Source organism: Phyllobates terribilis, unplaced genomic scaffold (assembly GCF_046119375.1).
Source record: "Phyllobates terribilis strain yellow unplaced genomic scaffold, ASM4611937v1 Scaffold_11__3_contigs__length_659146591, whole genome shotgun sequence".
Lineage (NCBI taxonomy): Eukaryota > Metazoa > Chordata > Amphibia > Anura > Dendrobatidae > Phyllobates > Phyllobates terribilis.
In genome coordinates, this window is record NW_027362771.1 from 350,065,196 (window position 1) to 350,077,795 (window position 12,600).

Genomic DNA, 12,600 nt, shown 5'->3' on the forward strand with positions numbered 1-12,600 from the left:
TATCCTTGCTGTAGTGTGTGCAAACTTGGTCAAAAACTATAGGAAACGTGTGATCTCTGTAATTGCAAACAAAGGTTTCTGTACCAAATATTAAGTTCTGTTTTTCTATTTTATCAAATACTTATTTCATGCAATAAAATGCAAATTAATTATATAACAATCATACAATGTGATTTTCTGTTTTTTATTTTTAGATTCTGTCTCTCACAGTTGAAGTGTACCTTCGATAAAAATTACAGACCTCTCCATTCTTTGTAGGTGGGAAAACTTGCAAAACCAGCAGTGTGTTAAATACTAATTTTCCCCACTGTATCTCTTTCTACTATTGGATATACATATTGTACATGCACATTTTTTGGCAAAAGGCTCAGGCGTCTAATTTCCTGGGAACCTCTGTTGTAACGATCCTATAATTGTAGTGATCAGAATTAGTGTTGAGCCACCCCCGTAGTGTTCGAGTTCGGTTCGGTTCGTCGAACACCCGTGTGTTCGCCGAACTGTTCGTCGAACTGTTCGTCGAACACCTTCGAACACCGTTAAAACCAATGGCAGGCAAACAAAAACACATAGAAACACATAGAAAACACCTTCAAAGGTGTCCAAAAGCTGACAAACTGCTCAGAAGACATAACTAACACATGGAAAAGTGACAAGTACATATAGTCATGCGAAAATAAAAGAGGTGGAGGAGTAAAAGGAGGGGGAGACACAGATATAGGCATGTCATGCCCTTCTAAAATCCAAAAAGTGAGAAGCCGACACGGCCAGTCCGCTCCTGCCCATGCCACCTCCGTGTCGCCGGGTTTGTGCCAGAGCCACGGTGAACCCTGACGGCCAGCCCCCCTCTCCCAATACTGGTGCCTGTCCGCTGGTGGGTCGAGCGAGCCCCCCTGTGGTGGAGGCAGCTCTAAGCTTTTTAATTTAAATTGTCTCTCTAATTTGAATGAATACACTTTAAATCCATTTACAAGGATCTATTGGAGGGCAAGACTCATGCCAGCAGCCGCGGTAATTCCAGCTCCAGTAGCGTCCACTAAAGCTGCTGCAGTTAAAAAGCTTTTATAAGGATCGAGCTCGGCTGTCCACCGCAAGGCATCCTACTGCCAGTCCCAGCCCCTATGCCTTGGGGTGCCTCCTGATGTTCTTCACTAAGTATCCCATGGTCCCGAAGCATTTCCTTTGAAAAAATTAAGTGTCTAAACTACAGGTGGTGTAGCTTGCTTAACAGCCGGGATAATCCGCTGACTAGCAGACACTGCTACTAGGCACAAAGTATTTCCTGGGCTAGATGCAGTTAAAAATTTGTAATTAGATACTCTCGTTGGATGCTGAGAAAGCATTCCATAGAGTCTCCTGGCACGCCATATATGATTCTCTTAAAAAGCTTGGGGTAGGGGTCTAGGGGACCCTTTTATAGCCAAAATCACGGCCCTGTATCGCAATACGTCACCTAGGCTGAAGATAAATGGAACTGTAGCACCCTGAGGGCTCGGTTGCTACAGACGTATTGCACCTCACCCAGAGGTGTGATATCTCACTCTCAGGTAAGGATGGAGTGTGGATCAGGACCCGACACCTGCATGCATTACACCACATTGCCGTGGGGCAGGGCGACCAATATGCCCCTGAGATGGGCACGACAGTCCCTGTCCCTGGCTGGAGTGGGGGGAGGGAACACTGAGGAAGGGGAACCCTGTAGTGCAGGAGCAGGGAGGAAGCAGTTCCTGGGTGCATTGAGATGGGAGTATAAAAGGTGGGCACCATCTTAGTTCAGTGCAGAGAAGTCTGAGCAGAAGTGGCAGGGAGCAGGGGCTCTGCATGAGCTCTGCTCCGGAGGCGGGCCTAGTAACAGAGGCCCAGGCCTGGAAGAGGGAGAAGGAAGGAAGAGGAGCGGAGAAAGCTCCAGGAACGAGGAATGAAGGGATCCCAGGGGTGCGGACGGGCGAGTCGCCACCGCACGCCCGAATCCACCTGCGTGGAGGGGTCAGGCCAAAGGGGGAGACCGGTCCCCGAACTAGTGGAGGCAGGAAACGACCCTCAGCTAGAAACCGGAGGCTCTGACATTTTATGTGGCGCAGCCCCTCGCTACACCCGCTAGGAAGGCACCACATAGGGTCAGGGAAACTGGCGCCAAGTTTACCAAGAGGAGGCCCGAGGCAGCCGGACAGAAGTGTTGGTAAGAAAGGCCAGACAAAGGACACACAAAGGGGGTCCTGTGAAGTGCTCCAAAGTTATCTGGGAGTTGTCTGAGCCCCTCACCTGGTGAGCACAGTACGACGTGGGCAGCCGTTACCTGCAGACGTGGTCTGGATAATAAGAACTGTGAGTAAAGGCCCTGGACTGCATCACTGACTCCGTGTCGTTACTGCTGCTGCCCTGCACCATCACCCCCATCCTCCGCATACACTGCCCTGAGGCTATACTCCTCCCGTGGGGAGTTATGCAACGCTCTGCTGCACCCACAACACCAGCCTCAGCGGTCTGCCCTGTAGCGGCGGTTCACTCTGACCGCAATCCACGGGTGGCGTAGTCGGACATTTAAACATCAAAACCACATAAATAGTTCCGCCACTGGTTTGACCGCCCTGAGCCACGGAACCGGGTCGCCGCCACGAAGACTACAACCACCAGCATCCACCAAAAAGGGTCCGGCTCCGGGTGTCCCAAGGCCCAGGGGGTGCGTCAGAACATTTTCATCACCTTTTACAATCACCAATGGGACAAGGCAGGGATGTCCTCTGTCCCCTCTCTTATACATCCTAGTGACGGAGCACCTGCTCTCATCAATTCGCCATAACCCCAATATTAGGTGGATTGAGGTGGGAGGCACCGAGTACAAGTGCTCTCTATTTGCTGATGATGTCCTAGTATATATCACTCAATCACATATATCCATCCCTGCTGTTATGGCTGAAATAGATCACTTTGTTACATGGTAAAATTTTAAAATCAATGCAGCGAAGTCTGAGGCCCTCGATGTCTCCCTCCCCAAATCCATATAGGATTCCATCCAGTCCAACTTTCCCTTTGCCTGGCCCTCACAGGGTATCAAATACTTAGGAATTCCTATTCATAGAGACCTCTCCCATCTATGTTATCTTAATTTTGGGCCCTTTATTGAACAATTCCATACAGACCACGGTTGGCAAGTTAGAACTGTAAGATTCACTACGTGAACCACTGGTGTTTTGTGGAAAAGCACATGTACACTGCGTTCCAAATTATTATGCAAAAAGTGTTTAGGAGTGATAAGGGAAGAATTTGTTTGTTTGTCAGTTAAACTCATTGATGGTGATGTGTGTCAGGGCTCTTTATATCACTGTAAGTAATTGCAGACACCTGTGCTAATTAGTTTGGCAGGTGTGTCCAATGAAAGGCAAGACTACTTAAGAAGGCTCTCTCACATTATTAAGCAGCCTACATTTTCTGCCAAAATGGGAAAGAAAAAGGATGTGTCGGCTGCTGAGAAGCAACAAATTGTGGAGTGTTTAGGTCAAGGCATGACTAAAATCAACATTGTGCGATGATCAGGATGAAGTGTCTTGGCAATCAAGAAGTATGTAGCTGATTCACAGTACACACGTGTGCGTGCTGATAAGGGCAAATTGAGGACTCTTTCCTACAGGCAATTACGTCAGGTTAAAAGAGCAGCGGCAAGAAAGCCTTGTCATAGCAGCAGACAAGTTTTTGAAGCTGCTGGTGCCTCCAACGTCCCCCGAACAACAAGATGCAGGGTCCTTCAGAGGTTTGCAGCTGTGCATACGCCATCCTGTCGACCTCCTCTATCCACTTCACACAAGCAGAAACGGCTCCAGTGGGCCAAACATTACATGAAGACTGATTTCAAAACTGTTTTGTTCACGGATGAATGCCGTGCAGCGCTCGATGGTCCAGATGGATGGAGTGGAGGATGGCTGGTTGATGGACACCCCACGCAAACACGGCTACAGCGCCAACAAGGAGGAGGTGGAGTAATGTTTTGGGCTGGAATCATGGGGAGAGAGATTGTCGGCCCCTTTAGGATCCCTGAAGGCGCTAAAGATGAACTCCATAATGTATGTGGATTTTCTCAAACAGCACTTCCTGCCATGGTTCAAGAAGAAGAACCGTGTATTTCACAGCAAGATCATTTTTCTGCATGATAATGCACCATCTCATGCTGCACATAAAACATCTGCATCTCTGGCTGATATGGGCATAAAAGGGGACAAACTTATGGTGTGACCCCCATGCTCCCCTGACCTCTACCCCATTCAGAACCTTTGGAGCATCATTAAAAGGAGTGTCTATGATGGCGGGAGGCAGTTCACATCTAAGCAACAGCTCTGGGAGGGTATTCTGTCCTCATGCAAAACAATTGAAGCAGAAACCATCCAAAGCCTGACAAATTCAATGGACGAGAGAGTTCAGAAGCTCCTTTCGAACAAGGGGTCCTATGTGAAAATGTAACATCACCTACAATAAAGTTTTGAGTTGAAAACTGTTTGATTTCAGTTTCTAACAACCTGCTAATGCTTATAATTTCAAAAATGACCATTTTTTTGGTCTTTATTAAAATGAAAAGGTTGATCGAAAAGTTTGGGGGATCTAAGAGTGTGGCAACCCAGTAGTCATGATTACTTCGAATTCTGACAATATGAGGGTCATGCTGCAGGTAGTGCAGCAAGAAGGCACTTATGTGTCTTGCGCATCTCGGAGCCCCAAAATTATTTTCCGGGCTAGATGCAGCTAAAAATTATTTTTAATTTTAAATCTGGTGGAGCTTATTATAGATGGCCTAATAGGATCAGTGCTGCACACTGCTACAAAGCCCAAATTATTTTCCAGTCAAGATACAGATAAACATGATTAGTAATTTGAAAGCTTAAAACGGTTGGTAGGGTGATTTTAACCAATCATCAAGCTTTTACTCTCCCCAGGATGACACAGGGGTAGAAAAGTCGTTTCGGATCCATGATTTGTTCATCTTTATGAACGTGAGTCTGTCTACATTATCAGTGGAGAGCCGCGTGCGCTTATCTGTCAGCACACCACCAGCAGCGCTGAACACACGTTCAGACAGAACGCTGGCTGCGGGGCATGACAAGATCTCCAAGGCGTAAGTGGCTAGCTCCGGCCATTTATCCAGATTGGAAGCCCAAAAAGAGCAAGGGTCCAGTGACACAGTCGTGGCTTCAATGTTTACTTGGAGATACTCCTGTACCATCGTCTCTAGGCGTTAACTATGTGTCAGACTTCTTGTCTCCTGTGGCCTTGCAAAGGATGGGCTAAAAAAGTGGTGAAATGATTCCGCAAAATTGATGTTACCAGCAGATACTGTGGTTCTGTTACGGTTTGAGTGCTGAACACTTGACGGTCCCACGGTTGGCAAGTTGGAACTGTGAGATTCACTACGTGCACCACTGGTATTTTGTGGAAAAGCACATGTAAGATTCTGCAACAGTCTCTGCTGATACTCCTGCATGCGTGCATCCCTTTCTATGGCAGGAATAATTTCTGCAAATTTACTTTTGTACCGGGGATCTAACAGTGTGGCAACCCAGTAGTCAGGATTATTTCTAATTCTCACAATTCGAGGGTCATGTTGCAGGTAGTGCAGCAAGAAGGCACTCATGTGTGTTGCGCATCCAGGAGCACCAAGTCCCTGTTGTGTTGGTGGCGAGGTAACAATCATGCTTCCTTCCTCTGTCCTCTCCCCCCAACCTCGCACAACAGAAATGTGATCAAGGTCTCCCTCATCTGATGAGTCTTCCATCAGTTCGTCCTCCACTTCTTCCTGGGCTCCTGCACCTTCCTCACTAGTTTGGCTGCTACCATGCGCCCTGGTAAAACCATCTCCCCCACCCTCACATGCCTGCCGCCTTGGTGCTGCCGACCGTCTGGACCTTGCAGATGTTAGCCCTTCCGCATACAACTCCTCCTCCTCTACTTCCTCCACCTCCTCTTGTGCCACCACCTGACTCCGAATTCTGTTTAACATGTGCTCCAGCATGTAAATCACCGGAATAGTCATGCTGATAATGGCATCGTCAGCACTAAACATCTTCGTCGCCATTTCAAAACTGTGCAGAAGGGTGCATAGGTCCCTGATCTGAGACCACTCCTCCAGCGTGATTTGCCCCACCTCTGAATCTCGTTGGCCCAGGCTATACGTCAGAACGTATTGCACCAGGGCTTGTCGGTGCTGCCACAGTCGCTGCAACATGTGCAGAGTTGAATTCCACCGGGTAGGCACATCGCATTTTAGCCGGTGAAGTGGCAGGCCCAACGACTTCTGTAGAGATGTAAGTCGCTGAGCTGCGGGATGCGAACGGCGGAAGTGAGCACACAGCGACCGTGCCCTCTGCAGAAGGCCATCTAGTCTGGGATAGTGGGCTAAAAATTGCTGGACAACCAGGTTCAACACGTGAGCCATAGAAGGCACGTGTGTGACATTGCCCCGGCGAAGGGCCGCACCCAGGTTTGCAGCATTGTCGCACACGGCCTTCCCTGGTTTCAGGTCCAGTGGAGACAACCATTCATGAAATTGGTTCTCCAGAGCTGACCACAACTCCTCAGCTGTGTGACTCACATTTCCCAGACATTTCAAAGTAAAAACCGCCTGATGACGTTGAGCCCTACTGCCAGCATAGTAAGGAGGTGTGCAGGATCCCTTCTGCACAGTTAGAAAGCTTGTGGCATGACCAGACAGGCTTTGGGTGCAGGTGGAAGACCGAGAGGAGGTTGAGGAGGCAGAAGCAGTGGAGGAACTTTGACATAAAGAGGATTGACGCACAACTCGTGGGGACGGCAAGACTTGGACAGCAGCCCCTTGTCCTGCTGTCACCATAGTTACCCAGTGCCCAGTCAGCGACATGTAACGCCCCTGTCCATGCCTACTCGTCCAAGTGTCTGTGGTGAAATGCACCCTGTCACACACAGAGTTTCTCAAAGAAGCGGTGATGTTGTGTGCGACATGCTGGTGGAGCGCAGGCACACCTTTCTTTGAGAAGTAGTGCCGACTGGGCATCTGGTACTGGGGCACTGCGACGGACATAAGGTCTCGAAAATCCTCTGTGTCCACCAGGCGGAAAGGCAGCATTTCTGTAGCCAAGAGCTCGCAGATGGTGAAATTCAACCTCTTAGCTTTCTCATGGCTAGGAGGAAATGGTCTTTTACTTGTCCACATCTGAGGGACCGAGGGCTGGCTATTGTGCTTAGACGGGGTTGATAAGGGTGTCCCCGGCAAACTGCCGGTCTGTGAGGAAGATGCAGGCGGACATGTTAGGTTGCCTTGATCCAAAGGTGGTGCTATTGATGTCGGACAGCGCTCAACACTAGCTGGTTTTACCACCTCCAAAGAAAATGATGACCTGCCAATCATGCTGGCTGTTGCGGGTAAAGAGGTGGCAGGTCTGCGCCCCAAAACAGGTGTGACTGCTGTCCCCCCAGTCACAGAGGATGAAGAGGCCGCGGATGCACAAGATATGGCAGACGGCGGTTGGCCCGGCCGGCTAGGCCGCATTGTAGCACACTGAGCTTCCCACTGCAACTTATGCTTCATGTCCATGTGCCGGTTCATGCATGAAGTACTCAAACTATGTATTTTTTGGCCTCTACTTAGCTTTTGCTGACAAATGTTACAGATAACACGAGTTGGGTCATCTTTATCGATCTGAAAAAATGCCCAGGCTATGCAAGGCTTAGCAATCATGCGACCTGAAGAGCCACCACGACTTGTGGTGAGAGGCAGAGTTGTGTTTGAGGATGCAGTTGTTGACGTGCTTCCAGTACTACGTCTCTGTCCAGGAAGGCGCAACCTGACCTCGTCGTCATTAGCATCTTCCTCCACCTCCTCTGCTGACCTCATCTCTTGGCTGACTGTGGGTTGACAGTAAGTGGGATCTCCAACCTCATCATCATCACCCTGTGTGTTATCACACCCGTCGTCCTCAGAGCCAACCTGTTCCTGCCCTGACAAAAAACTAAAGTTGTCGCTCCAATCAGGTATTTGAGTCTTATCATCGTCTTCCTCATTGTCTCCACCAACAGGAGTTACAGTTTGGGAATGAGGGTCTACATTATGGTCAGAACCTTCTGCGTCTGGTCCTGGATCCGACTCATAAAGATTCTGGGCATCAGTGCAGATCATTTCCTCGTCTGGATTCACAGAAGCGCTGGAGTCGACCTCTGATTCCCAGGCTATAGTATGAGTAAACAGCTCTGCAGACTCAACCATCTGTTCTACCTCATACTCAGACGGGCAGCTGGAGATTTGGGAGCTGTGAGGATGCAAGTGCGATTTGGGTGACACCTTTGAGGAGTGGAGTATTTGTGATGTTGAAGTTGATGTGGAGGATAGCCCACTTAAAGGAGCACTTGATATCCGTTGAAGCACCTGCTGTTTTTGTGCCTCATCTGGAATTTGTAGCGATTGGCGTGGCCGTAAGAAAGGGATCTTATCACATTGTCCGCTAAAAGAAGTAGACATTTTAGTTTGGCTGGAAGATGGTCTTTCTTCTGCAGATGTTACTGTTGCTTTAACACCTACCCCACGGACACAACCTTTTTTCCCCTTCCCAACATGCCTATTCCCCTTTCCACCAGCAGCAGGCCTTTTTCCACTCATTTTGGTGGTTAACTAATTCACAACTCTGGAGTTGTTTGCACAAAAAAACAATGGATGGTAACCGAGCAGAGCTGAGTGGCCAAACTGTGGTATTAGGCCAAAACTATTGGCTGGGTTAGATGCAGAAAAAAATTATATTCAATTTGCAACCTGATGGAGGTCAGTATAGATGGACTAATACAACAAGTCCCACACACAGCTAGAAGCCCAATATTTTTTCAGAGGTAGATGCAGAAAAAAATATATTCAGTTTGCAACCTGATGGAGGTCAGTATAGATGGACTAATACAACAAGTCCCACACACAGCTAGAAGCCCAAATATTTTTTCAGAGGTACTGTAGATGCAGATAAAAATTATTTTGAATTTGCAACCTGATGGAGGTCAGTATAGATGGACTAATAGAGAAAGTCCGACACACTGCTAGAAGGCCAAATATTTTTTCAGAGGTACTGTAGATGCAGATAAAAATTATTTTTAATTTGCAACCTGATGGAGGTCAGTATAGATGGACTAATAGAGAAAGTCCGACACACTACTAGAAGGCCAAATATTTTTTCAGAGCTAGATGCAGAAAAAAATTATATTCAGTTTGCAACCTGATGGAGGTCAGTATACATGGACTAATACAACAAGTCCCACACACAGCTAGAAGCCCAATATTTTTTCAGAGGTAGATGCAGAAAAAAATATATTCAGTTTGCAACCTGATGGAGGTCAGTATAGATGGACTAATACAACAAGTCCCACACACAGCTAGAAGCCCAATATTTTTTCAGAGGTAGATGCAGAAAAAAATATATTCAGTTTGCAACCTGATGGAGGTCAGTATAGATGGACTAATACAACAAGTCCCACACACAGCTAGAAGCCCAAATATTTTTTCAGAGGTACTGTAGATGCAGATAAAAATTATTTTGAATTTGCAACCTGATGGAGGTCAGTATAGATGGACTAATAGAGAAAGTCCGACACACTGCTAGAAGGCCAAATATTTTTTCAGAGCTAGATGCAGAAAAAAATTAGATTCAGTTTGCAACCTGATGGAGGTCTGTATAGATGGATTAATAGAACAAGACCCACACACAGCTAGAAGCCCAATATTTTTTCAGAGGTAGATGCAGAAAAAAATATATTCAGTTTGCAACCTGATGGAGGTCAGTATAGATGGACTAATACAACAAGTCCCACACACAGCTAGAAGCCCAAATATTTTTTCAGAGGTACTGTAGATGCAGATAAAAATTATTTTGAATTTGCAACCTGATGGAGGTCAGTATAGATGGACTAATAGAGAAAGTCCGACACACTGCTAGAAGGCCAAATATTTTTTCAGAGCTAGATGCAGAAAAAAATTAGATTCAGTTTGCAACCTGATGGAGGTCAGTATAGATGGACTAATAGAATGATGCTATGCCCAAAAGATTTTACTTCACTAGGTGCAGTAAAAAAATTGGTATTCTATACACAGGTGGTATATCTTGCAACACAGATAGGCTACTCCACTGACTAACACACTCTGCAATAGGCCAAAAAGGATTAGCTTTGCTAGATTCAGCCAAATGCTGTGAAAAAAACTTGCACAGCACTGGCACAGACCGGCCTGGCAAAAACTGATAGGAACTGATATAACCTAGTCCTGAAAAGGACTGCAATTACAATTAGTCTTTACTCCCACAACCTATCTATTTAAGAGCACAGACCTGCCTGATAAAAGTCGTAGGAAATGCTGTAACCTAGTCCTTAAAAGGACTGCAATCACAACTATTCCCTACTCCCAAGCTATCTGTAGATTTGTGCGAAAATTGGCTTGAAATTAACAAGGTATAGCGCACACAGCAACAGCGGTGCCGTCTAACACGCAGCTGCAGCAGTGAGAAAATGGTGGCGACGGGGAAAATGGCTTGGTCTTATAGGGCAAGGACATGTGACATACACTGCCAATGACACATGCCCTTGCTTGTGTGAAAAAAAGCACTTCGCTCCGTGTGTGCGCTGCTGATAGGCTGACAGATTGCACCTCTCCACTGTAAATGAGGGAAAGAGAAAAAAAAATGGAGATCTTCATTGTTCCTGCAGAGATCCATCCCCTGCCCCTCCCCCCACTCCGCTGTACACTCAAACTGCGTATTAACATTAATTTTCATCATTACTGAGAAAAAATCCAGTTATGATTTTGGTGCACGAACAGTTATCAAACATAACCTCGAACAGCCGAATTTTTCTCAAATTGTTCGTGTTCGCCGACCGGCTCGAACACCGCCCAAAACAGCTCGAATTTGAGATTGGCGAACAGTTCGAGTAGAACAACGCTCATCTCTAATCAGAATACAAATATATCTGATCATTGACTGAAGTAGAGATATGAATTCAACATAACAGTAACAGCATCTCATTCACTGACTGTAGAGATAATTCACAATGTAAATTGCCCTGCTCTGTCGATTTCACATTTACAATAATTTATGCACCAGATTTCCATTTTTAGTCTCTGGCCATCCTAAGATGAGAGTAGGGTCTGCTTTTTTTAATGAAATGTAAAATTCAATTATCTTTTAACACTTTCATTAAAATGCTGCATACAGTAGTGCTAAGGCTTTCTTTTTTATAGTGCCTGCGACATTATTAGTAAATCTGTTCCAAGTTTTACAGAAATGATAATGGTTGACAATAAGATGATGTACAGTAAAGCAAAGTTAGAGATCGATAACTTCTGTTTTACCTGTTGACTTGTATTCCAATGTCTCCAGCCTGACTGAAGTAGAAAACCAGAATACAACAACCTTAACGTATAGTACACTATAATAAAGGCAATTCAGTTAGACATATCACCTGCATCTGGGTGTGGTGGAAGAATGAGGATAGTACAGCTACCAGGAACTGGGTCAAAAGCTGCACTGTGCTTTGCAGATACGTTGTTTCATAAAAGAGCATTAAAATAATTGTTGACATACTCATAAAGATCGATAGCTAACATTCCTGCCATACATAGTCTATTGTTATTCATAAAAAAGAAAAATGAAGTGAAACAGTTTATCAGTGGTTATAAACCTCAATATCTTCTGCTGCAAATCAATGCAGATCTGATTTCATCTCCTGCAGTTGTATCAGCAGATTCAGTACTGGAAGCAACCAGTGCTGATAAGATGTCATGTCTGGCAGATGTGTAAGTTGGATAAACATGTCAGGAAAAAATATTACTTCAGTCTGTTTTACAAGTCCAACTCCAAAAAAGATGGAACGTTGTGTAAAGTGTGACGCAAACAAGAATGCAATGAATTGGAAATCTCTTCTAGCCATATTTTAGTCACAGCAGAACATATAGCACATATCAGATGGTGAAAGTTATACATTTTCCATTTTACTAGGAAAAATTAACTCATTTAGAAATTGATGGCAGCAACACAAAAAAAAGTTGGGACAGGGTTAACAAAAAGCTGGAAAAGTTGGTGATACTAATGAAAATCAACTGGAGGGTCAGTCTTCATCTAAGTCACGTGACTGTATATGAAAAGAGCATGCTTCAGAGGCAGAGTCTCTCCGAAGTAAATATGGTCAGAGGTTCATTAATCTGTGAACAATTGAGTCTGAAAATTGTGGAACAATTTCAGAAAAAAATGCTCCTCAAAATAAAATTGCAAAGAGTTTGAATATTACACCATAAACAGTACATAATATCCTCAAAAGATTCAGAGATTCTGGAGATATCCGTGTGCATAAAGGACAAGGCCGACAATCAATTTTGGATGCTCGGGATCTATGGACCCTCAGCCAGCACTGCATTAAAAATAGGCAGAATTTGGATGTGAAAATCACTGCATGGGCTCAGGAATACTTCCAGATATCAATTTCTGTGAACACAGTTTGTCGTGCAATCCACAAATGCAAGAAGTCGTATATCAACACAATCCAAAAACACTGCCGTCTTCTCTGAGCCAAAGCTATTTTAGAATAGATTAAGGCAAAATAAAAAAAACTGTTCTCTTGACAAAA

The 12,600-nt window shown here is 45.5% G+C and overlaps 1 protein-coding gene across 3 annotated transcripts in view; it reads right to left on the reverse strand.

Moving 5' to 3' along the window:
* The window catches only part of LOC141166314 (uncharacterized), a 125,341-nt gene extending 113,767 nt beyond the window's left edge, over positions 1-11,574 (reverse strand). For 2 of the 3 annotated variants that reach the window (XM_073652882.1, XM_073652881.1), the window contains exon 1: positions 11,440-11,574. In XM_073652882.1, the coding sequence (XP_073508983.1) occupies positions 11,440-11,565 (126 nt within the window). In that variant the 5' untranslated portion in view covers positions 11,566-11,574. Of the gene's footprint in view, positions 1-11,329 lie in introns of all 3 variants that reach the window. The other variant, XM_073652884.1, reaches the window with a different exon arrangement.
* Between the last annotated feature and the right edge of the window lie 1,026 nt (positions 11,575-12,600).